Raw genomic sequence first — 26,250 nt, 5'->3', positions numbered from 1 at the left:
GCGCGCTGTGAAGCGGAGCAGCTGATGGAGGACTCCGCTTGGTCTTAAAGCCATCCGATGAGGGCTGCTGTGAGTGCAGGCATGTTTCAACCCAGTAACAGGACAACAAACCGCTCCTCACAGCCCAAAAACAGACCGAGTTCAGTTCAGCTGGAGGGGGCTGGGGTTTGGGGGTAGTTCTGTATAGTTTGTGGGGGTTGATATAAATGTGTGAATCTCTTGGTCTTTCATATGCACAGTGTCTTATGAGAATGTAGCCTATTCATAACCAATATATATTGAGCCATCTCTTTATGTTTTTCTAAATCCCAAACAGAGTCCAGACATCAGTAAAGTATCTGTCTATGAACATGTTTTAAAGGCTATTTTAGATTTGAGAAATAAAACATTTTGGAGGTTTTGGAGAGATCATTTTTTTGTAGCCTATTTAAAATGTACAAACCAGAAGCAACAATATCTGCAGAGAAGGGTTGGCCATTCTCAAAACATAAAATATAAAATTTATTTCAATTTTCGTTTTTGTGTTTGTTACGGCCCATAACCATTTCAAGGCTCGTGAATTCAAAGGACACAGGCCGAACATATAAAAAGAATCACAACCCCTGATGTAAGTTCCAAGACGTCTCTATTTAATTAACAGAATTCAAATCGAACATTCACAAACAATATTTATAGTAAAAAAAAATAATATAGATGATAAAGAAAATCAGCTCACGGGTAGGGAAGCTAAGAAAACAGTCCCCTAACTACACCTGTTCTCGGAGTAAAGTTCTTACCTGACTACCGGAATAAAAAAAAAACAGGTGAGTCTTCCGGACATCTGCTTCCCTCGCTCAGCTCTTACTAAATAAACAAACGTGAACTAATAAAAAAAAAATACATACACTACCCGCTACTGAAAAGGAAGAAATATACCAAACATCAAAACACAGATTTATACGTTAAACCTAAGCCTAACATAAAACAATCAAAACCGCCTCCAAGAGGCGATGAGAGACGCTTGCGGATGGGAAGCGGAGCAACAGAGAGAGAGAACGCCATTGCCGTCTCGAAGCCTTTTTATCCGGAATCCCCGATGACGTCACATGATTCTCGCCGTAAGAATTCCCTCACAACGCCACCTATACGGACTCAAAATAAAAATCACACAGGTACACATAACAGTGTTTCAGAAGAAAAATCAATGTTAAGGCATCTCTCCGTTACAGACCGTTCTGAAAGAAGAATTTATGCAAACGCGTATAAAATGCTTTAAAAACTTTAACAGAGATGTCTAGAGGGTATTTAATAGGTCTACCCCCACGTAAGATTTTTCTAGTTACTAGTTGTTCATTTGTTATTATTCGTTGCATTATTCAACTAATCGCAGGTTTATATTAAATTTACATCTATAATCCATAATGAGCCTTAATATATTCCGCGCTCAAACACATGTATTAAGTTTGCCACAAAGCACAGGCAGAAGTAGCTTAATAATTGTGAAAAAGGAGACATTTTAAATATATATTAATAAACAAATGTTTTCTTGCCGGTTGCAAGAATAAATTCACAGTGCTGTCTCTCCACATGGACGCGGCTTTAGAGAGAAATGCAACCTTCACAGATTACATAATGCTTTCCTTTTGAATTGATTTGTTTAAAAGACATTTCAAGCTTTCTGTAGATATATTTCTCATATATGTGAGACACCACAATTTTAAGTTATTTAATTATCAGGAAGAAATTCAAGTGATGGAGAGGGCGCCTCCCTGTCATGAATGCGCATTAATAATTTTCGCACAAACACTTGAATATGAATATTAATTCACATTTTGCATATGCATTACAACGTAAATTATTTTTGACATGCAATTATCCAAAATAAAACCAAAAAAGATTTGTAATGGAGATAAAAAAACGCAGACAAATAAGAATAAATGCTGCATATTGGACTCAGCATCACACGCGCGCACAAATCATGCACTCTGATATTTTACACACCTGCGTTTAAATGCGGCTGCAATTTTATTTTATGTTTTTACTTAAATTATATGAAAGCAAGTAAAGAAGGCCCCCTTTAAAATCACTGAAGTTGTCAATTAATGAAGCTCTTTTTTTCCATCGTGTGCATTTTGTTGATTATAATGAGAGAACTTGATTTTAATCGTGAGGACGTTTTATTAATCCGTCCATTCTTTAGAGTTTCAATTATTTAGTTAAATCGTGCAGGTTTAATTTATTCGTTTCTTGTTTTAATTAGGCCTAAATAATGGGAGTGTAATTATACAGTGCCTCACGTTTTACTAAAATAAAGGAAATAATTCATAAAACATGCAACAATTTCTTAATCAGTGTACAGACAAATATATTTTTCCCCAATATGTTATCTATAAAATTAAAGGACAGGTTACGAATAAAAAAAAATGCATGTTGTTATATTAAAGGAATTTTAAAATATAAATTAAAATATAGGCCTAATATATGAGAATATTGACCTTTTGCATATTAATCCATGTAGCCTAGCTCACTAAAATAGACCAATTTTAATGCTCCGATGCAAAGAAAACCACAATTTCTTTTGAATAATATAACACATAATTCATATAATATAAATAATGCTGCACACCTATTAAATGTGTCAAATCTAAAATATGGTTTAATACCATGTAGCTTAGAGAAAATATAAGCATAGGCTCAGGCACAGGTTTGACATTTATCCTGCTTGAATTCGTTCTAAGAAACGCACATAACTTAATAAGTACCAAACTTTCATCTGTGAATATTAAATATTTTAATTACAGTGCTTTTCTTTCATTTTCCCGTAACACACATCGGTGAGGCAAAGCTGACGTCTATTTGCGAAAATGTGCTTTGATGCGCTTGTTTGATAACTTAATGTGTGATTAAAGCGCCACTCAGCGGTCAAAAGCTGCAAATGCACTTTACAGACGCGGCGGTGGGTAGAAAGTTTTGTTTTGGTTGGTAATGTAATGTAAAAATAATAAATCAGATAAAATAAAAATATTTATAATATAATAGAAATATACACAATATAAAATACAATAAAGAATAAATATTTAATATTACTCTTAGCATTGAGTAAAATATCTAAAAAAGTATAATCTAAAATAAAATAAATACATTTTGTTAATAAATTCCATTATAATAAATCATATAAAATAAAACACATATATTAAAATATTAATAATATAAATATAAATAATAAAATACAATGTAGAATAAATATAATCTATTTAGTATTATTCTGAGCATTGAGAAGAATGGCTAAAAATATATATAAATATTAACAGATAATAATAACAACGGCAACAACATTAAAAGGACAGAAAAAAGTCAAGTGTTTAATTTGTTGGGTGTTTTTTTTTTTTTTTTTTTTTTTTTTTTTTTTTTTTACTTTACTAGGTGTTTTAGTGCACGAATCTTCATCAGTAACTGATTGACCATTTCATATCCGCATATTCAAGTCTCTATTTGAGATATTAGTCTGTACGCGTCGCGTCAGTAAGCAGCTCTGACATCATGCCACGTCTCCACAACCATGACTACGAATACAAGCCCCTCGTATTCATTCATCAGACCGTAAGACTGTGTAAAGATGCAGTCATTCATCTCTTTCTGTGCACAATCATCTTGCTTTCAATTCATATAAAGTCTCTGAGGGCTGAAGCATAAATTCACCTTGTAGTATCGGAAGAAGTCTCTCTCTGTGAGCTTGTGAATGTGAGGATAAATTCTGAAGTTGTTGAAGACGTCAATGCTCTCGATGTCACAGAAACAGTCGTCCAAGACCCCCGTTAACTGCAGGACACAGTACGGATATTTAATTAAGAGAAACAATAACAGTTATCACACATTTGATAAAAGCCCAAAACTAATTATATCTCCATTATCCACCCATTCAGGGACGTGCACAGGGGGGTTGCTCAGGTTGCCCGGGCAACTGCCCATATGCCCTTCTCGACTCACGTTGCCCTTCCGAGGTGGTAAAAAAAAAAAAAAAAAAAAAAATCGTACAATGGATGCAGAATTTCACGCAGGCCTAGATAAAAAAAACAAATAAATAAATAAAAAAAATCGCAAAGCCTCACTCACTTCCATATTCGGGCACCCGTCCGAAAGTGAAAGTCGGTAGGGGAAGGGCAAACTCTCTTTACGTGGCTGCAGCGCTGCACGCGACCGGCACCTGAGCCGAGCGGCCCTAGAAGGAGATTGTCGCGGTTGTCGGGTGAGACGACTGAACGTTGTCGGAAAAGTAATTAGTAAGGTTATAATCGTTAACGAAAACGAACGAAAAAACGAAAACTAGTTGCGGAAAAAAAAATTGTGTTAACTGAAATAAAAATAAAAAACGAGGGATTACAAAAAAAATGATAACTAACCAAAACTGTAATGTGTGTTTGGCAAAACTAACTAAAATAAAATAAAATTATAGATTAAATGTCCTTAGTTTTCGTCTTTGTCAATGTCTTTCATAGAGCAAACGTTCAGCTGCATTTCATTTCCCTGCGTCTCTCACTCACGCCGCTCTCTCTCACATAACGTTACTCGCGCGCGCACGCGCACAGCCCTCCCCTCCGTGCACACCGCGTCTCCATGAGAACGAGTGTTGGAAGCAAGTTCGCGAAAGGTTGGTGTCTCGTGAAAACCATTACACAATCACACATTAAAAAGTGGTATAAAAATATTTTTAATCCTGAATATAATTTGTTCAGTGTGTTAATGTCGACCCGAGAAGCGATTGCTACTTTAGAAAGTTAACTAGACGCAAGTTTGAGGTAAAATGCACTTGGGTTGTCGATGTCAAAACACTATTTAAGCTGTGATTCAAGTAAGGAATAATTGAAGACGGGCCGTTGAATTATTAGAAAAATAATGCACACCTGAGGTGGTGATTCGGTCACGACTCGAAGCGGAGTCAATTATTCCGCTTTATACCACGGTTACCACACCTCAAGACATCGATCAGATCATATATTAAAGAAAGGGATTCGTTCGGTTTTTTGTAGTACTTAATCGCTATTGTGGGTAGGACTATTTCTTCCGCATCTCATCCAACGCTTCTTTTGCTGGTTTCACAATGTCATTTTAAAGCTGGTAAGGGAGGCTTGAGCCGTTGATAGTATTATAATGCAGTTATTAATGAAGTTATTAGAAAGAGAGCGAGAGAGACAGAGACACACACACAAACACACAGAGAGAGAGAGAGAGAGCTTGTGTGAATTAGACTGCAGCAGCGTCTCTAAACAGCGCTGTTATTACCTCGCTAGTGAGAAATGTCATGTGTACTTTTGAAAAATCGTCTGTCATGTTGTTGTTTTTGTTAGTCCTGTAATTTCCGTTATTACAGTTTTACTATGCGAAGTGATATGGAACTGTAATGCGGTCAAGAGAGCTGCCTGGAACTACGTTCGCCATGCTTTTCCCAATGTCACGCCTCAGAACGTTCGTCAGCCAATCAGATTCAAGCATTCAACGGCCCCGTAGTATAAATATTAAATAATGTTATGTCATTTTTTTACTCTTACACTGAATGTTTGCTCCTTCATTCCAGATGAGTAGGCTATTGTATAGGGTTAAATTTAGTATAGGGTGTGAAAATTGTACAGCTGTGGAATTTGTATAGGGTGTGAATTCTGTATAGAAAATTATTGCTTGACTAAAGTAAAGCCCTCTCTCTCTTTTCTCACCCATGCACATCACTCATGCACACACCCACGGCACACACACACACTAAAAAAATTATGCTGTATTTAAAGTTTTCTTTTTATTTGTTATTTGTCATGTTCTTTTCTCAGATTAAGCTCCCTGACAATCTGACAGAAATGTCTTGTTGTGGCTCAAAAATGGGTTGAACACATGGGGTCCATGTATGTCTTCTTTAGTCTGTTGGCTCTTTTAGGTTTTTTTACTGGCACACGTCACTTACACATTTGGCACTTGCTGCGGAGTTTTGAGACTGTTTACATATGTGTGCCCATATGTTTTGCACTTACTGCGGAGTGTTGAGACTTTTTTGAATATTTTCTAAATGTTTACATATGTGTTGTTGTGTTTTTGTTACACAATACTTTTTCTGACCTTTTTGAATCTTGCCCCTGACAAATAACCCAAATTACAAAAAAAGACTAAAAACTAACACTAAAAAAGTCATGTTGTTTTTCTATGTTATTATTAGTAGTAGTTAAGGTGATTGAGTGCTGTATTTCAGTGTTTTACTTTGTGTATATATATTTTAATAAAGACCCTGTTATTCTCAGTCCTTCATATAGCCTGTCAGTTTTTTTTTTTTTTTTGGGGGGGGGTGCCCTTTTTTTTAGGTCAGAGCAACTGCCCCTCAAAATTCCTGTGCACGTCCCTGCGCCCATTCATGTGAAATAAACAGTAGCTTTGTGTTCGACTCTTACTGCTGATCAGGTGTTTGAAACTGACCTCAAATTAATAATTAAAACGGATCAAATTAGTACAAGCCTGTAAAGCCTACACTCAATTAAATTACATAATAAATAGCTTTAAAAAATAAAAATATAGATCTTTAAAATAACTTAACACAGAACAAAGCAGCAACAAAAATACATAAAATAAATAAATTCAAACAGTAAAAAAAACTTAAAATAAAGAGCAAACCAAGCAGCTAAATTTGTTTGTTTATTGAGTTTTTTACACCATGTTAGCATCATGGCTATTTACATGGCAAGAAAGTTCAGTATCATCCATAAAATTTACATTATATAAAACATTTCAACTTAACATAAGATAGAAAATCTAAAATACATTTAAGTGGTACATTTTCAAATATTCCATGCAAGCATGTTTCTGAATAAAAGCGTTTTCTAGCAGCATCATAAAAATTACAATTCAACAAAATATGCTTCATAGTAAAAAGGAACTTTACATGAAAGACATAAAGGAGGAACTTCGCCTGTTAATAAAAACCCATGGGTAAGTCTAGTGAAGACAACTTGATCATGTCTTGATTTAAAATTATAGAAGCTACTTCTTTTCATACTAGGGTTTATTTCATACAGCTTATTATTTTTATTTCCATCCCATTCTTTCTGCCACTTATTAGTTATATATAAATTAATTACTGGTTTAAAATCAGAAGGTGGTATTTGACAGTCAGATATTTCCAGGTCAAGTGCATCCCTGGCAGCCGTGTCCGCTCTCTCATTTCCAGTAAGTCCAATGTGACTTGGAACCCAGCAAAAAATAATATTAAAGTTATCTTTCTTTAAAAGATCGAATTTGGTTAAGATTTCAACAATTATGGGATGATCAGTTTTTAGAGATTCAAGTGCTTGAAGACATGATCTTGAGTCAGAGGCAATTAAAAAGTCCCGTTCTTGACCCTTCCTTCTCAATATTTTCTAGATCAAGAAGTAATGCTCGAGCCTCAGCTGTAAAAATAGAGCCTTGATCCGGAATTCGAATGCCATATTGTTGATCTCCTATCACTGCTGCTGCTGATACACTGTTATTGGTCTTTGATCCATCCGTGAATGCAGTTTTATGTAGTGGAAATGAAGACCTTAGCTCTAAGAATTTCTGTTGGTATTCAGTTGGATGAGTTTCTATCTTTTTGTGCTGATTCAGAGTCCAAAAAATGGTTGGCTTTTCAGGGCAATAATAGAGCCGTTTTATACAATCTAAGTTGATATTTAAGTTCTCTAGATGTGGTTTAATCCATAAACCAAAAGGTCTAATATATGTCGGTCTAGCTGCACCCCATTTTGTTTTAGTTAATACTTTTAAAATATCCATAGTTTTGGAGCATTTTTTCCTTAAGGTTCAGTTTATTAACAAACATCAAACCTAGAAATTTGAGTTCTTTAACAATCTTGATAGGTTCACCCTCCATATGTAGCTCTGGATGTTGAGAACGGAGAAGACAAAAGTGCATGCACACAGTCTTTGTTCTAGAGAACTTAAATCCGTTTTTAATTGACTAGTCGTTTATCTTATTTATGCATAACTGTAGTTGACGCTCAATTACGTTCATATTTTTTCTTCTGTAGCCTATACACAAGTCATCGACATAAAAGCTACGAAAAATATGAGGTTCTATAACCTTGATTATACTGTTGCATTTTGACACTAAAAAGTGTAACCGAGTGGAACACCTAGTTCTTGTATATGTTCATGTGATAAAGTGGTTCCTATTTGAACTCGAAAGGTTCTATTAGAAAGGAAGCCAAGCAGCTAAATAAATAAGCGAATAAATAAAATAAATAAAATAAATTCAAATAGTAAATAAACTTAAAATACAGAGCAAACCAATGTGGCATTGAGCTCTGGTTAAATGGGGAGGGGCGGAGGAACTGTGCATATATTTAAGGGGGATTAGCACGGACTGATTTTGTGTATCGTACAATTGACAGATTTCCAATGCCTGTTTCAAAGAAGCTTCACATTGCTGCATCATAGGACTTTTCGAATATTGAGACCCAAATTGTTGCTTCAAAAGCTCATGACAATTTTGAATTACATTCATACCAATTAACCCAGGAACCTGTTTCTTCCTTTCCCTTGTCTCTGTATCAAATGTGTCTTTTCACCACCAACCCCCCCTGTTTTGGAAGAATTTGGTCAAGGATATTTAATATCTAGTTCCAGGATAACCCACATATGGGATCTCAAGGCCATTTGCTGCTTTTAAACACCAGCCAACCACAATCCTTCATACGTCTACATCCTTTCCAACAATGTGCCGTTTAAAACAACTCTCAGTTATCATGGAAACCATAGAGCCAGTGTCAATCAAACTATTTATTTCAACACCCCCCTTCTTCACAACAGTGACTGGACATTGACCCACCAATTGTTTATAGATTTCTGGGCTAGTTCCTTGAACCATAGAGCCAGGTGACCCCTCGCTTACTGTGTGGCTCTCCGCAGCAAAGGGTGTTAGTTTTAACGGGCCAGACTTTTGGGCTTGGGGATTGGAGACATCATCTGCAAGGTGTCTCTGCTGCCCCCCATACTTGACTGGGGTTCACAATCTCACTACAATAACGCCCAATATGTCCCACTTTCTGACACTTGAAACAATAGGCTGTCCTGAGGGATCAAAGGAATACAATCTTCGTGGCACTCCCTGCTGTTGCCTATTAAATACTTGCAATTTGGACATTTTCTCAGTTAAATCACTTAATTGCTTTTGGTTGACTTTTCACCATACCAAACAGCTCTACTAACATTGGATCAGGGCTCTGTTTTGCAATCACTGCTTCACTATCTATAGTACTGAAGTTCTCAGACCCAAACGAGGTTTTCAGAAACCCTCACCCCGTCAGTAGCCCCACTCAACAGCTTCTTTTGCGGACATCAAGGAATGTTAAACTTGGTTTCTGTCTAATCATTCTTTTTAGCTCTCTACACAGTTCCTTATTCTCACGGTTCTCTGCAAACTGATCCCGAAGCATTACATCCTCCGCCGATACACCTTTTGGGTTACAGCTTTTTAGTTCTTTTTAACAAAGCCATTAATGCATGCGAGAACTCAATTAGAGTTTCAGTTTTCCCCCTTGTTGCCTTTCAAAAAACTGTCTCTGTAATGCAGTAAATGATTGAGCACTTCCAAATACTTCAAGCAAAGCTTTCAAAAATTCCCTCTGGCCTGGACGTGTTTCTTCTAGATCTATACTTAATTTCCTGTTTTGCCTCACCCCTCTAGATGTTTCCCAAATGTAAATCAAATCAAACTGCCTGATCTGTGTAAAAGGTCGGTAAAGTTACGGGCCTTGAACACACTCTTCAGGTCCCTCAATCCAATCACTCAGAGGTACACTTGAAGCTTTACCAGTATAAACTTTACATCTCTTCTCTCTGGGAACATAAACCACCTCTACCTTTGTTGTGCTTCCTCCCTTGCCGCACACAGTCCCCACTGTCCATTACAGCACCCCTTAACAGTTTCTCATTCTCAATAGCCAGTCTATCTTTCTCTCTCCTTCTCCCGCGCTAGTCTCCTCTTTAGATCTGCAGCTGATCCTGGAGCTCCTCCATTATGATCCTCTGTGCCGTAGTCCTTGGGCTTTATTTGACAATCGCCTCCGTCTTCACCAAGGTTTTGATTTAATTTGTCCTAAAAAAAAAAAAAACAACAACAAAAAAAGAAAGAAAAAAAATAAAAGTACACCTAAATTAGGGTTCCCATCCTCGTCGCCAAAATTCTGTTGTGTGTGGGTGCTTTCATTAATCACCAGGAACCACAAAGGTCCTAATAAATACTCCTTTTATTGATCACAAAGGCTCTAAAATCTAGTTTAAACATCCACCTTCCTCAGGAAGGCATGACACAAACAGCAATCTCTTAAAGAAAAAAACCAAACAACTCAAGAACAAATCAATTCTAAATAACCCAATTATTCAACCAAAAATTAGGACAAATTAAATCAAAACCGAGGCAATCTTTAAAACACCCATTTTACACCCAGGCTGCTCTGGTTACCGGGAGCGCTTACGATCCAATTTATTCCCAGCGCCATGTTGCGTCTTCACCGCATGAGTTTGGTGCATCACTTAAATCAGTCCGTGCTAATCCCCCTTAAATATATGCACAGTTCCTCCGCCCCTCCCCATTTAACCAGAGCTCAATGCCACACCAAGCAGATTGAATAACTTAAAATACATAAGAAATCAAGCAGCTAAATAAATGAATGAATAAATAAATTCTAATAATAAATAACTTAAAAACACAGAAGAAATCAAGCAGCAGGAAAATGTAGTTGTTGGTTATAAATAGCCTCCACGCAAACTCCCACCTGCTTTGAATGTAAACGTCCAAAAAGTCCCAGAGCAAACACAGACGCCTCCCAAAAACTGCATGTGTTCCCAGACATCCCTTTACAAACGCAGACTCTGTTTGAAGTCAAAGTGTTCTTGCGGTTTCTAGCAGCTTGATGCAGGACTGGATCGGTGAGATTACGCTCCTCTGGGATCACAAGCTGTCAAACTCAACCAACTACCGCGTGGAAGTTCGACCGCGACGCCCCGCCTCCAAACAAAGAGACGTCACATGCGGACACGCCCACACGCGGCGCGCTGTAGTTCTTCACCGGCGCGCTCAGCGCTGTACTGAACGACGGAGGGAGGGATTAAAGACTACAAACCCCATAATCCCGCGGACGTCAGCGCATCAAGCGGACCAATGGGAGAACACCACGGTGAATAACAGACGGTTTGCTTTCAAACGTATTTTAAACTTTCGTCCATTTATACTGCATCCTTTCTTTACTTTATTATTTTTAATTACAACATTCATGCTCTGTGTCAGTTTTTTATACGTGAATATAATACATGTAATAAAAACTGTATAAAATGTGCCACAAATAAGTACTTAAATAAATTTGAAACTTAAATATCTGAGCATAATGTTTGTGATCTATGTTGATTAACTAGCCAGGATCACTGACAGCCACACAGACAGTTTTAAATCAAAATATAGACAAGAATATTCAATATTTAGGAACGTAAACTTTTAACAGAAAAGCACTTAACGGCGCAGAAACCCGCAACGAAAACTGCGACGTGATCGGACGTCACACCCGCGCGACAGTAGAACGGCCCCCTTTAACTCATGAAGTGTCAATTAATGAGCCTTTTTTTAATCGTGTGCATTTTGTTGATTATCATGACGAGGAACTTGAGTTTACTGTGAGGACGTTTTAACATGAACAATTTCTTAATCAGTGTACAGACAAATATATTTTTCCCCAATATGTTATCTATAAAATTAAAGGACAGGTTACGAATAAAAAAAAATGCATGTTGTTATATTAAAGGAATTTTAAAATATAAATTAAAATATAGGCCTAATATATGAGAATATTGACCTTTTGCATATTAGTCCATGTAGCCTAGCTCACTAAAATATACCACTTTTAATGCTCCGATGCAAAGAAAACCACAATTTCTTTTGAATAATATAACACATAATTCATATAAATATAATAATACTGCACACCTGTTAAATGTGTCAAATCTAAAATATGGTGTAATACCATGTAGCTTAGAGAAAATATAAGCACAGGCTCATAGGCTTGACATTTATCCTGCTTGAATTCGTTCTAAGAAACGCACATAACTTAATAAGTACCAAACTTTCATCTGTGAATATTAAATTTCTTTCATTTTCCCGTAACACATGTGAGGCAAAGCTGACGTCTTTTTGCGAAAATGTGCTTTGATGCGCTTGTTTGATAACTTAATGTGTGATTAAAGCGCCACTCAGCGGTCAAAAGCTGCAAATGCACTTTACAGACGCGGCGGTAGAACCACCGTTTTGGTTGGCCACCTACTGTAACAAAAAAAAACCAACGTTTTGGTTGGATAAATATTTTTATAATATAATAGAAATATACACAATATAAAATACAATAAAGAATAAATATTTAATATTACTCTTAGTATTGAGTAAAATAGCTAAAAAAAGTATAAATAATCTAAAATAAAATAAATACATTTTGTTAATAAATTCCATTATAATAAATCATATAAAATAAAACACATATATTAAAATATTAATAATATAAATATAAATAATAAAATACAATGTAGAATAAATATAATCCATTTAGTATTATTCTGAGCATTGAGAAGAATGGCTAAAAATATATATAAATATTAACAGATAATAATAACAACAGCAACAACATTAAAAGGACAGAAAAAAGTCAAGTATTTAATTTGTTGGGTGTGTTTTTTTTTTTTTTACTTTACTAGGTGTTTAAGTGCACGAATCTTCATCAGTAACTGATTGACCATTTCATATCCGCGTATTCAAGTCTCTATTTGAGATATTAGTCTGTACGCGTCAGTAAGCAGCTCTGACATCATGCCACGTCTCCATAACCATGACTACGAATACAAGCCCCTCGTATTCATTCATCAGACCGTAAGACTGTGTAAAGATGCAGTCATTCATCTCTTTCTGTGCACAATCATCTTGCTTTCAATTCATATAAAGTCTCTGAGGGCTGAAGCATAAATTCACCTTGTAGTATCGGAAGAAGTCTCTGTCTGTGAGCTTGCGAATGTGAGGATAAATTTTGAAGTTGTTGAAGACGTCAATGCTCTCGATGTAACAGAAACAGTCGTCCAAGACCCCCGTTAACTGCAGGACACAGAACGGATATTTAATTAACAGAAACAATAACAGTTATCACACATTTGATAAAAGCCCAAAACTAATTATATCTCCATTATCCACCCATTCATGTGAAATAAACAGTAGCTTTGTGTTCGACTATTACTGCTGATCAGGTGTTTGAAACTGACCTCAAATTAATAATTAAAACGGATTAAATTAGTACAAGCCGGTAAAGCCTACACTTATCTGGATTTTTTAATTGATTTCTTTTAAAAAATTAAAACGATTTAAATCTTTAATTTATAAAAACAGAACAATGCAGCAACAAAATAAAATTAAATTAAAATAGTAAATAACTTAAAATACATAAGAAATCAAGCAGCTAAATAAATGAATGAATAAATAAAGAAATTCTAATAGATTCTAATAAAATTCTCTGAGGCAATTGAAACCTCCAAGAAAGTTTTGTTTGAGCTCTGTCCGGGAACCTCGCAGAGATGTGTTGCATACAAAGGGCAGCACAGAGACGCCAACAACATAAAACTCTGCCTTAAAGTACTGAATGAATGTGGGTCTAATATCCCTAGATTTGTTTCCTATTACTTGGATGAGCTCCCTCCGGTAACATTCTCGAGTCTAGATGTCTCCTGTTTGCTTCGGAGAATGGAGCAGCTTTGTGCGGAAGTGGGAGCTCTAAAACACATAACCCAGCTCCAGACGGGTGTTTGTGAACAAGTTCGTGCTGAAGCTGTGGAAATCAACCACCGGGTATCTGTTCTGGAGTGTAGATCTGGCAACCCGTGTTGCTGCTGCTGGGATCTCCCCAGGATCAAAGAAGGCCTTTCACCATGGCCCGGGGAACGCTAAGGAGCCGACGCCGGGGGTGCGAGGTGGCGAACATGCGATGGCTGTGGAGCAGGGAGTTGAAGGCTTGGCGGATCTGCACATAATGGGAGACGCATTTGCGCGCTGTCCTGAACCGGTGCAGTGCAGACGCGATGGGACTGTCGCGGTGGATGCAGCCATGGGGAAGGATCCTGCTGGGTCAGTGTCTTCCACTGGTTCTCCAAGTTGGAGTAAAGTTGCGAGAAACGGCCGGGCTCGGCAGAAGACAAAGTTTGTTGCTACAGCCTTGGGTGGGCATGCGACTACCGCGGGACGTAAAAGATCTGGCCCAGCTTCCATCATCGGCACTGGAACCATGAGTACTATTAAAACTGTGAAGACCAAAATAGTGAGTGTTTTTACAACAAAACTTTCTCCAGAACTTGATGCTGACACACTTGCTGATTATCTTAGAAGTAAACTTAACAGAGTGGTCACCTGTCAAAAAATAGATAATGCACGTAGCAGGGTTGGCTCTTTTAAAGTGACTGCTGAATGTAATGATATTGGTGAAATGTACACTCCTGAGCTCTGGCCAGAAGGAGCTCTAATAAGGCGTTATTATGAGCCACGTAAGGCCAGTGTTGTTGGTTTTTGTCGTGTGCCGTCCGAAAGGGAGGCAAATGGGCACTCTGGTGTTGACCCGTCGGCATGAAAATGTCAATTCGGATACTGTCTTACAACTGCCGTGGCCTGCTCCTGGGACAGAGTGCAGGGGATAAAGCTTGACGTTCTGTGGTGGACAGTTTGCTCGCCGAATGTGACATTTTATGTTTGCAAGAGACTTTTATTGCTAAACAAGATTTAGAGAAACTGAACACTCTTAATGAAATCTTTCTTGGAGTGGGAGAGTCGACGACTGATCTTAGCAAGGCTATAGTCAGAGGCAGAATCCCAGGTGGGGTGGCTGTGCTCTGGGATAAAAAGCTTGATGCTGTGATAAAACCGATCAAGCTTGATGTTGAATGGTGTATTGGTATACAATATACTTATAAATGTAATAATTTTGTCATTTTAAATGTTTATACTCCATATGAGCCTAGTGAGAATGAGGTTGAATATCTAAATAGACTGGCTTTTATAAATGCTTTTATTCAAGACAATAGCATCTGCAGTGTATATGTTGTTGGGGATATGAATGCTGATATCAATGACAGTAACTCATTATTTGCTAAGCATCTGATCTGCTTCAGTGAAGATAATAACTTCGCTCTATCAAGTAGAGTACTGTTGCCTGCAGACAGTTATGCATACATAAGTGAAGCCTGGCACTCAACCTCATGGCTTGACCATTGTTTTAGTACAGCTGATGGGCATGCAGCCATAGAGAATATGGGTATTAAGTATGGGGTCACAATAATAGATCATATACCTTTGGCCCTCACAATTAACATTGAAGAATTACCATCTGCAATGAGCAACAACAATGCTATCAGTGGTAATGTGAGTACTAAATTAGACTGGTCAACTCTTTCTGAAGAGGATCTTTTGGCTTATTATACTTATACAGACCATTATCTAAGTAATGTTTATCTGCCCAGAGAAGCTATTATGTGTAAGGATGTCAACTGTCAGATTGAGGAGCACAAGAGTAATCTATGTGTCATGTATGATGATGTTGTGGCTGCTCTGTTGGAGGGTGGTAAACCTCTTCAAAAACACAGGAGAAACAGGGCCTATAATATTAGACCAGGATGGAATGAGCATGTAGCACCATATCACACTGGGAGACCTAGGCAGGGCCCTGAGCTTGAGAATAAAAAGCTTGCCAATGCCAGATATAAGTATGCTGTTCGTTTTATATCTAGAAATGAGCAAGCCATGAGGGCTGACTCTATGGCCAGTAAAATGATGAGCAACAATATTACTGACTTTTGGAAGGAGGTGAGGTCCCTCAATAACTGTAAATCTTCCCTTCCTTGTACTGTTGAAGGAGTCTCCGGAGAAGATAATGTTGTTGAAATATGGAGACAGCACTATAGCTCCCTCTTTAATTGTTTAAAACATGATCCACATGTGGAGGACTCTGCTATCAGTAATGAATCAATAAGTATTCTGACACATGAGGTATTTGGTGCCATATGGAAATTACCTAACAATAAAGCATGTGGTATGGATTCAATAACTGCAGAGCATCTGAAAAATGCCAGTCTTAGGCTTGCTTCCCTCTTAGCAATCAACATTACTGGTTTGTTGATCCATGGCATATTCCAGATTCAATGTTATCTATTCTGCTTGTCCCAGTTATTAAGGACAAAGCTGGAAAAGTTGGCTGCCTGGATAGTTATAGACCTATAGCATTGGCCAGTATTTTATCCAAGGTAATGGAAAGAATCCTCCTTGTTAGAGTGAGTGGGTATATCTCTTCCCTGGATAATCAGTTTGGATTTAAGCCAAACCATGGCACACACATGTGTATTTATGCTCTCAAGGAAATAGTGAATTTGTATAAGTCTAAAAATTCCACTATTCTCATGTGTTTTATTGATGCCTCCAAAGCATTTGATCGAGTGAATCACAAACAGCTTTTTACTAAGCTAAAGCAAAGGGGAGTCCCTGGGTAGATATTGTTCTTGCTATTGGTATGCCTACCAGGTTCTTGCCTTATTGGTATGCCTACCAGCAGATGCATATCAAATGGGGGGGTTGCATATCTGCCCCCTTTAGAGTGTCCAATGGTGTTAGGCAGAGGGAGGAAGGTGAGTCTTTAGATGTTTAAATTTATATATGGATGAACTGTCAAGGGAGACTACTTAATGGTTGCAACACTGGCTGTATGACTTTGGTGGCAAGCTGGTGAATCATCTTATGTATGCAGATGACCTTGTTACTTTTAGTCCGAGTAGTGTTGGGCAGCAGGAGCTTCTTAATATATGCTCTGATTATGGGGTGGAATTTGATATAAAAATTGATAAAAAAATAAAAAGTGCTGTTTTAATATCCAGTACGAAACAGGATAAATTGCTTAATTTTCCTGTGTTCACGCTAGCCAATAATTGTCTTGAGGTCTGCAAAAAGATTAAATACCTTGGGCATTGTATTGCAGATGATATGAATGATGATGATGACATATACAGACAGTGTTATAAGTTATATGCACAGGCAAACACCATAGCACGTAAGTTTAGTTACTGTTCTACTCGAGTTAAAGTGGCTCTGTTCAAAGCTTACTGTACACCACTCTATACAGCCCATCTGTGGTTTTCTTACAAAAAATCTAGCATGCAGAAGTTACAAGTTGCCTACAATGATGCAATGAGAAATTTACTCAAGGTTCCCAGAGGAGGGAGTGCTAGTCAGATGTTTGTATCTGTAGGAGTAACCACACTGAAAGCACTTTTAAGAAATTTGATGTTTAAATTTATGCAGCGTCTGGATGAGTCTACTAACAGTATCATGGTGGCACTCTCAAATCCCTTAGTGAGCTGCTACAGGTACACATCCAGACTGAGAGTGCATTGGCTGAAATGTCTGTATGTATTTTAATTATTGTATTTGCTTTTTTCTTACTGTTTGTTTGTTTGTTTGTTTTGTTTGTTTTTATCTGTCCTGTCTTGCGTGGCTTTTGGACATGAGTCTGGCAAATAAACTGAATTGAATTAATAATAAATAACTTTTAAATAACTTAGAAGAAATCAAGCAGCAGGGAAAAAAACTTAAATATCTGAGCATAATGTTTGTGATCTATGTTGATTAATGAGCCAGGATCACTGACAGCCACACAGACAGTTTTAAATCAAAATACAGACGAGAATATGCAATATTTAGGAACATAAACTTTTAACAGAAAAGCGCTTAAATGGCGCAGAAACCCGCAACGAACTGCGGACGTGATGACGTCACACCCGCGCGACAGTAGAACGTGCCAGAAATACTATGGCAACGGAGTCAGAAACAGAAATATTAACATTAATAACGTGTGTTTTATTCATGGCAGTCAAATAAACTCGCGTGGCACAAGCAGCTTTGGTCCTGGCCGTCCGGAGTCTCTCCGTAAACAGGCTCCTTCTGTGGGCTTCTGCTCTTGGCGTTGTTTTGAAAGCATCCCCAGCTGAAATCACCGCAGAATAAACTCAGGAGTAAAACCAGCAGCCGTCAGATGATCGACAGATGTGTTTTTAAAAGAACAAACTCAGTAAACACATTACTAATGAAGCACAGACGAGCAGATTAGTCCTGAATACGAACACAACGCGTTTAATTTTATTTTTTATTAATTAAAAACACTGTTTTAACGCATTAGGTTTCTACTGGAGGGAACGCGTAATTAAAGGCGTTGCGTTCGTGTCCTGGACTCATTTGCTTCCCTTTCATAGGTCACTTCGATGCTGCGGTGACGTCACCGTATGGGAACACCTCTCGGTGTGACGAATGTCTGAAGCCCTATACCATCTCGCCAATCCTATTGGCCAAATAGCGCTTGGCACCGCCTTACGCATGCGTACGCATCGTAAACCCGGGTGCCGCGCGCTATTTCGCTCAGATTTCATTTCCTTCAGGAAAGAGAATCATCTGTGCCCTGGAATCATCTCACGTTCATAGCGGTTTTCTTCGAGCAGTGCTAACTCCTCTTTGCGGACACGATGAGCTTTCGGAAGTGCAAGGAACCGTGTACCAGGTTCATCACGAAGGGAGACACTCACGAAAGGTGCGTAGTCTTTTTGGGATTACATCACGCGCAGTCTGCGCTTAGTGGCCTTTCCTCTTGTCCCCATTGTGATGGCCTGCCGACTTAAAGTACTGCGCTCGAGGGTAGAAGTGTTTTCCAAGGTCGCCCCCGTGTCCAACCCCCGCCGTGTCGCTTGTGCGGCTGCCGAGGCACCGCATGAGGCGATGGCTTGGGGAGACATGTGCGACCTGACTTACGACGACAGCGCGGCGCTGGAGTTTTCTCCACATCGCTCGCTCTCCCCTACCCGAGTGCAGGAAACCAGCTTCGTCGAACCCATCGTTTTCTCGGATGGGGGTTTACAGCCCACCCCGGAGGCATACGATGCTATCTCCTTCGGTTGTGGGCAGTATGACGACGACGTATTATCCACCGCGGCCTCGGAGTCTGAGGACTTCATGGCCGATACGGACAGCCCTCTCCCTCCTAGCGGACAGGAGAAGCGAGCTGTTGGATGTGGTTTCTCGTGCGGTGGGTAAGTTGGGACTGGATTGGGAGGTTGAGAAGGCCGAGGCCCAACCTTCATCGAAGCTGGACGACCGTTTTTTAACTAGTCGTGCTCCTGCGCAGCCCCGTAGGCCCCTTCCTTTTTTCCCGGACCTCCACCAAGAGGTTTCGAGGTCCTGGAAGCAGCCCTACTTGGCGCGCATCACGAACGCTGCGGCCGCGGATTTCGCCACCATTTCTGATATGGCGAACCGTGGCTATGCAGCGATGCCTCCGGTGGAAGAGACTCTCGGTGAACATCTCGCGCCTAATTCGGCCACGGCATGGAAGTCTCGCCCCCTCCTTCCTTCGAAGGCGTGTCGAGTCACGTCTAGCCTCGTCGGGAAATCTTACATGGCTGCTGGCCAGGCGGCCGCATCGCTCCACTCTATGGCGGTCCTCCAGGCCTACCAAGCAGAGCTTTTAAAGGATCTCGACGAGGGGGAGGGCATCACACCCGAGGCTGTGAAAGAGCTGCGGCGAGCAACAGATTTGGCGCTACGCGCTACCAAACATACTGCTCGGGCAGTGGGCCGTTCCATGGCTGGTTTGATTTCGGTTGAGCGCCACCTTTGGCTTAATCTCACCGATATCAAGGAAAAGGATAAATCCATTTCTCATGGACGCACCCGTTTCTAAAGACGGTTTGTTTGGAGAGGCAGTTACGTCGGTGGTGGATAAATTTAGGGCAGCGAAACAGCAATCAGCCGCTTTCCGCCAGCTGATTCCACGCAGACCCAGGGAGATTGAACGGCGGCAGGCGCCCGCGCGGTCTCATTCAACCTCTTCAAACCGCCAACGGGCTGCCTCACGAGAAGAGCCTTCGCCTATGGCGCTCGCCAGCGACAGCGGAAAAGATTGGACCTGAGCTCAACGGCTAATGCCTCTCGTTCTCGGGCTCCTAATAGCAGCTCCTGATATTCTCGCTGCTTGCCAGGGACTGTGCCCTCCACTAGAGAGCGCTGTTGGACCATTTTCGCGCATCCAACCCTCTCACTGCAGTCCCCACGCTCTAACATTGACTGTCTCGCCGCAAAAGGCGCTTCAAGCAGCATTGCATCGAGCAACCATGTCAGGCATTTCCTCAGACACTCTGCGCGATTCAGCCTTCAGAATCCGAGGAACGTTCCAAGGGTCTGGCAAAGATGGCCCGTTTATGAAGGCTCACACAGCCGCCGCTTTTTCGCTAGCGGCAGAGCCCGATGTTCATCTTGTTGGATTAACTCCTGCCGTGGACACGCTTCAGGATTATACACAACGAGACGCAACGAATTTGACGCACGCGCTTCCCCGGCTTACGGACGCCGCGAGCTTTACGTATTCGGGCATGTTAACGCGTATGAAAACGTTTAAAAAGGCGGAAACCTTGAAACCACTGACGCTATTTCGGGCCGCGTGGGAACGCTTGCCCGGCATTTCACAATGGGTGTTATGCACGATTCGTCTCGGATACACCATTCAGTTTCGAAAAGGCCCGCCTCCTTTCTGCGGAATTCTTCCCACGGTTGTGAAACCGTGTTTTCACAGCCGCTATTTTGTTGTACCAAAAAAAGGGGGCGGTTTGCGACCCATATTGGATCTACGCCGTTTGAATCTTGCACTCAGGACGAGCAAATTCAAGATGTTAACGGTAAAGTCCATTTTGTCTCAGATTCAACCAAACACTTGGTTTGTCACGATCGATCTGAAGGATGCATATTTTCATATTCAGATCATCAAGAGACACACGAAGTTCCTCAGATTCGCTTTAGAGGGCAAAGCGTATCAATACCGTGTTCTTCCTTTCGGCTTAGCCCTAGCTCCCCGAACTTTTTCGAAATGCACGGACGCAGCTCTGGCCCCGTTGCGGCTCCAGGGCGTTCGTGTGTTGAATTACTTGGACGATTGGCTGGTGCTAGCTAAATCACAGACTCAAGCACTCTCTCACCGAGATTTAGTGCTTAGTCATCTAAGCAGCCTGGGCTTATCAACGAATTTCCAGAAGAGTGTATTAATCCCCTCTCAACGGATAACCTTTCTGGGAATAGACTTGGACTCTCGCGCGATGACAGCCAGACTATCTCTCCCGCGCATTCAGTCTCTCACGTCATGCGTGCGTCACTTCAAAGTAGGTCGCACAGTGACGGTGAGTCTGTGCCTCAGGCTGTTAGGTCTGATGGCAGCGGCATCCCCTGTAATCCGTCTGGGCTTACTTCACATGCGCCCATTTCAGTGGTGGACGAAAGATCAGAACATTTCACCCCGTTGTTTTCCGCATCGTACGATTTCGGTGACACGGAGGTGTGTTATGTCAATAAAACAGTGGATGTTAACCGAGTTTCTTCTAGCCGTAGTTTGGCTGGGGATTTGTGCTTCCCGAGAGACTGTCACGACGGACGCGTCTTTGACCGATTGGGGAGCTGTTTGTCAAGGGCACCCAGCTCATGGAGTGTGGACGGCGACACAACGCGGTTGGCACATAAACAGGTTGGAACTACTGGCAGTTTTTCTAGCTCTCCAGTATTTCTCAAATCTGCTGACCGGCCGTCATGTACTACTCAGGTCAGACAACATGGCGGTTGTGTCATACCTGAATCATCAAGGAGGGTTACGCTCTCGCCCCCTGTGGAGGCTGGCGAGGAGTATTCTTCTTTGGTCTCAGAACAGATTTCTGTCGATCCGAGCGGTTCATGTCCCCGGACGTTTGAACTTCGGAGCGTTATATGCTTTTCCTCCAATTCGTCTAATTCCAGCGGTGTTGTCCAGAATACGGCTGGACAGAGTGGAGCAGCTGCTGCTGGTGGCTCCGTGGTGGCCCACACAGCCGTGGTTTGTGGAACTGGTCAGTCTAGTAGCGGGCTCTCCATGGGAGATTCCCCTCAGACAGGACTTACTATCGCAAGCACGAGGGATGATTTGGCACCCAAGGCCAGATCTGTGGAAACTGTGGGCGTGGCCTCTGAGCGGAGTGAGTTAATATGTCCCGATCTTTCTGCGGAAACCTCCGAGACTATAATGAATTCCAGAGCAGCATCTACGAGACGCTTATATGCTTTCAAATGGAAGCTGTTTACGACCTCGTGTGGTTTTTGTAGTATGGATCCAGTTTACTGCCCAGTGGCTTCAGTACTGGAGTTCCTTCAAGATCGTTTCTCTGATGGAGTAACGCCAGCAACTTTGAAAGTTTACGTGGCAGCCATTTCAGCTAACCACATATATATAGATGGTGCTTCAGTGGGCCGCCATCCGCTGGTCTCTCACTTTTTACAAGGTGCGCGACGGCTGAGGCCCTTTCCGCCCTGTGCGAGTTCCTTCATGGTATTTATCTATTGTGCTGCAAGGTCTATCAGGACATCCGTTTGAGCCCTTGGAAACCATACCGGATAAAATCCTGACCTTGAAGACAGTTCTTATGGCTTTATCCTCCCTCAAGAGAGTTGGGGATTTACAGGCTCTTTCTGTTTCGCCGTCGTGCATGGACTTTACACCGGGCTTTGTGAAGGTATTGCTGCGACCGAGGCCTAATTATGTCCCTAAAGTCGCTTCGAACCCCTTTCATTTTCAGCAGGTGGTCCTGGAGGCTTTACCCCCTGCTGAGACAGGATCAGGAGATCTAAGTCTTTGCCCTGTCAGAGCGCTCAAGACTTATGTCGATCGAACAGCCCCATGGTGTGAGTCCGCCAGCTGTTTGTCTGTTTTGGACACAAGAATAGAGGCCATGCTGTCACGAAGCAACGCATGTCCCCATTGGTTGGTGGAGGCAATATCTTTAGCCTATGAGGCGCGCGGTCTCGCTTCGCCTCTAGGAGTCAGAGCTCATTCCACTAGAGCAGTTGCTTCCTCTCAGGCTGTCCTCAGTGGATCTTCTATGGCTGATATCTGTGCTGCGGCAGGATGGTCCTCACCGAACACTTTTATCAAGTTTTACAGTTTGGATGTAAGGACGGCTCCTGGCTCCCGGGTTCTCTCCGCTTGAGCAGATGCTTCCTTGGATCCCAACTATCAGGTACGTCAGGCATAATGGTATAGGGTTCCCCATACGGTGACGTCACCGCAGCATCGAAGTGACCTATGAAAGGGAACATCTCGGTTACGTATGTAACCACGGTTCCCTGAATAGGGAACGAGATGCTGCGGTCCCGGCCGTTCCATACCTGATAGCGTTCTTCTCTTCAGTTCATGAAATCTGAGCGAAATAGCGCGCGGCACCCGGGTATACGATGCGTACGCATGCGTAGGGCAGTGCCAAGCGCTATTTGGCCAATAAGATTGGCGAGATGGTATAGGGTTTGTGTCGTTTGTGACACCGAAGGTGTTCCCATACGGTGACGTCACCGCAGCATCTCGTTCCCTATTCAGGGAACCGTGGTTACATACGTAACCGAGATGTTACCTCTGATCCTTCAGCAGAGTCCGGAAGTTGTGCAGCTCTTTTATACTGCTGGAGAGAGAGAGAGAGAGAGAGAGAGAGAGAGACAAAAACTAAGATCAGAAGCTGGAATTTCAGAGCTCTCTTTTGAATATTAATCAATAAAGGGTATTATCCTATTTTTTTTTTTACCTATGTTGAAATCGAACATTGCATTACCATGGAAATGGTACTTTAAAATATGTTGCCGGTCTCCTCCCCCTTAGTGGGCGGAGTCAAGTGTCATGAGTTACAGTCTTTACAATCAAAACTTCTTATAATCTTGACAAAAAAAAAAACATATCAATGAAAATCTCTGAGTCTCAGGACTCCATATTTAGTGGTTATTTTGTGATAAAAGCCATAATGACAGAAGTTTCAACATATGTTACAGAAAAATGCATTTTAAAAAAATCAATGGAGTTTGGGTGTCACCCGGTGGCTGATTGTGGTATAACACTCTAAATAAAATCTCACAGAAAGCTCTGTTTTTTGAATCATATCAACTTCAAATTCGAAACATAACTTATTTAAACAAAGGCTTAAACTTTATAGCAATTTTAGAGTCGAACCTGTTATGTAAAATATTTATTATATACAAAATAAAATCAGTAGTGTATTTTCTTTACAATACATTTGTAGAACGCCGTTACCTGGCGAATCCGTTGAGCAGAGCCACGATCTCCTGCCGCGTGAGCTGGAAGCCTTTGGACGGACTGTTTTCTGGAAGCTTCTCGATCTCTTTCTCAGAGAACAGGATCCTGAGAGCCGTTCCCAGACCCTGAGTCTGAAGGGACAGCAGCACGCAGCTCACTTCAATCTCCCCTCACATTAAAACACTTCCGTTTCAGACAAACAGCTTCTGCTTTTACCTGTAAGGTTCCCCAGAGCCGGCACTTACTGCAGCCGACGCAGTCCATGACCCGAGAGATGTTCTTAAAGTGAAGCCTGAACTCCTCCTGAACACGGACATGAAGCTCAAATCAACTCTTTTCAAGAAAAACAAGCTTGCTTCTATAATCTAACAGCATCAATCCCTCTTATTTATCACTCATCTGTAATATAGACCTTTTCACATTTATTTCACACTGAATATTTGGTGTTTTTCTGAAGGGCTTCTGCAGGAAGACTTTTGGAGGGCCGAGAAACCCTGCATTACAGAAGTATTATGGCATGTTTCTGCCTTAATTGACTAGCTTCTAGTTAATCCAGTGACACACAGTTAAAGCCATTTGTGGAGGTATCTGTTGTGAATTTCATATGCATGCAGTCAAATCATAACTGGCACCTGCAGATGATCACGGAGATTAAATGAAGATGGATTCATCATAACGAAACTAACCCGTGTTCCCCAGATGAGTGTTTCTGTTCTGTAAAGCGGCCCAGAATGCATCTGTCACGCTCAACTCACCTTTAGTGTCTTTGACTCTATTTTATGTCCAGCAAACATGGAGCTCTCGTCAAAGTGCATGGGGAACGCTCTGCACAAACACAACACAAATTATCTTTTCTGGATCATTAAATATTTATTTTAATTAATTTATATATCTGTTCTTTGTGAGTATTTATTCTTGGGGGATATAAGCTAATAAAACGTGTATAATAATAATATATTAAGAAAATGGTTAGTGTATAAGCTGATGTCATGTCATTGTAAAAAAAAAAAAGGAACAAATATATTAAATCTTGCCATTTCTAGAGGTATAATTAAAAAACAAATTTGTGTGTGTGTGTGTGTGTGTGTGTGTGTGTGTGTGTGTGTGTGTGTGTGTGTGTGTATATATATATATATATATATATATATTTATATATTGATGCAAAATTTAATCCAATTCAGACGGTCAAGGTGTAATAATATGTAAATTTATTAAAGAGAATATAGAGAACAGAAACCACAAATCATAACTTGGAAATAAAGTTCTTGATAATAATAACAACCTTCAAATATAGAAAATGTAAATCCAATGTTAGTACATTTTTAATAACTATTATGATGGATTGAACCCAACCAGTATTAATCAAAACATTAATACAATTGTAATTAAAACATAATCAATTATTCTGTTCGAATCAAAAGTTCCAAAATATTAAGTATTAAAATATTAAAATATCAAAGTATCTGAATTTCAAGGTACTGAATTTGAATAAAAAACCTGTAAGAGTTCTAAGTCTGAGTCTAAGAGGAGTTGTCGAGTGAAGCCAAAGAAGAGGAAGTGAGCTGAAAAGATAGAGAGACCAGAGTCTCAGAAAGTCAAACCCTATTCTATTTTGCAGAGTCTATCTTATATACTGTTGTCCAGACATAAGTAGTCATCTGGCTATCACTAATAACACCTGACCTTTAAAAATAGTCTAGTCAATGTCTCGATTTTTGGACTTCTTCCTCTTTTAGATTCAAAGTATCATACTGATAATTCTAAGAAATATTGATACAAAAAAAAGAACAATACGTGCAGTTCAGCTTAATATGCAAAAACAGACTCAGCTGACTACGCAGTTAGAATACTGTGGAAATCTACATATGAAATATACCATAAAGTTTTACCAAAAAACTTTTGAATATAAAGGATGAAACCTATTAATTATTATATTTGACAGATCATTAACCTATAAAATATACCATTTTTAACTTTTTGAAATGAAACTAATCATTATGGAACTAGCCAATTTTGAGTAGTGACTTTCTCAGAATCTCTCAACATACTTGGGTTTTAATTTAAATACGTGGACTTC

At 40.2% G+C, this 26,250-nt stretch overlaps 2 protein-coding genes across 6 annotated transcripts in view; both read right to left on the bottom strand.

Annotated features, from left to right (window-relative positions):
- The window catches only part of LOC109091650 (E3 ubiquitin-protein ligase TRIM39-like), a 203,195-nt gene that overhangs the window by 18,459 nt on the left and 158,486 nt on the right, over window positions 1–26,250 (bottom strand). The gene's annotated exons all lie outside the window — the stretch shown is intronic.
- Window positions 711–25,731, bottom strand: LOC109107913 (ERO1-like protein beta). 4 transcript variants are annotated; one of them, XR_006161186.1, is made up of 7 exons: window positions 25,671–25,731; window positions 24,929–24,998; window positions 24,390–24,476; window positions 24,171–24,304; window positions 23,503–23,550; window positions 12,995–13,114; window positions 711–1,130 (listed from the first exon to the last, which is right to left on the bottom strand). XR_006161186.1 is itself a non-coding variant. In XM_042766951.1 (6 exons), exons 2-6 carry the CDS (start codon window positions 24,986–24,988, stop codon window positions 13,111–13,113), a joined length of 330 nt encoding a protein of 109 aa, XP_042622885.1. In that variant the 5' UTR covers window positions 24,989–24,998; window positions 25,671–25,731; the 3' UTR covers window positions 12,549–13,110. The 4 variants fall into 4 exon arrangements, 2 of the variants coding, with proteins under 2 accessions (XP_042622885.1, XP_042622883.1); XR_006161185.1 differs by having other exon boundaries at window positions 711–1,121; XM_042766951.1 differs by lacking the exon at window positions 711–1,130 and having other exon boundaries at window positions 12,549–13,114; window positions 23,503–23,547.

Source organism: Cyprinus carpio, chromosome A11, assembly GCF_018340385.1.
Source record: "Cyprinus carpio isolate SPL01 chromosome A11, ASM1834038v1, whole genome shotgun sequence".
NCBI lineage: Eukaryota > Metazoa > Chordata > Actinopteri > Cypriniformes > Cyprinidae > Cyprinus > Cyprinus carpio.
This window is presented reverse-complemented; position numbering and strand designations above follow the sequence as displayed.

Excerpts from the sequence above, each read along its gene's own strand:
- LOC109107913 (XM_042766949.1), bottom strand. The coding sequence starts at position 24,988 with ATGCACTTTGACGAGAGCTCCATGTTTGCTGGACATAAAATAGAGTCA. Across the intron at positions 24,305-24,389 it reads GGCTCTGGGGAACCTTACAG|ACTCAGGGTCTGGGAACGGC; the intron begins GTAAAAGCAGAA and ends CTGTCCCTTCAG. Across the intron at positions 23,551-24,170 it reads CTGCTCAACGGATTCGCCAG|CAGTATAAAAGAGCTGCACA; the intron begins GTAACGGCGTTC and ends CTCTCTCTCCAG.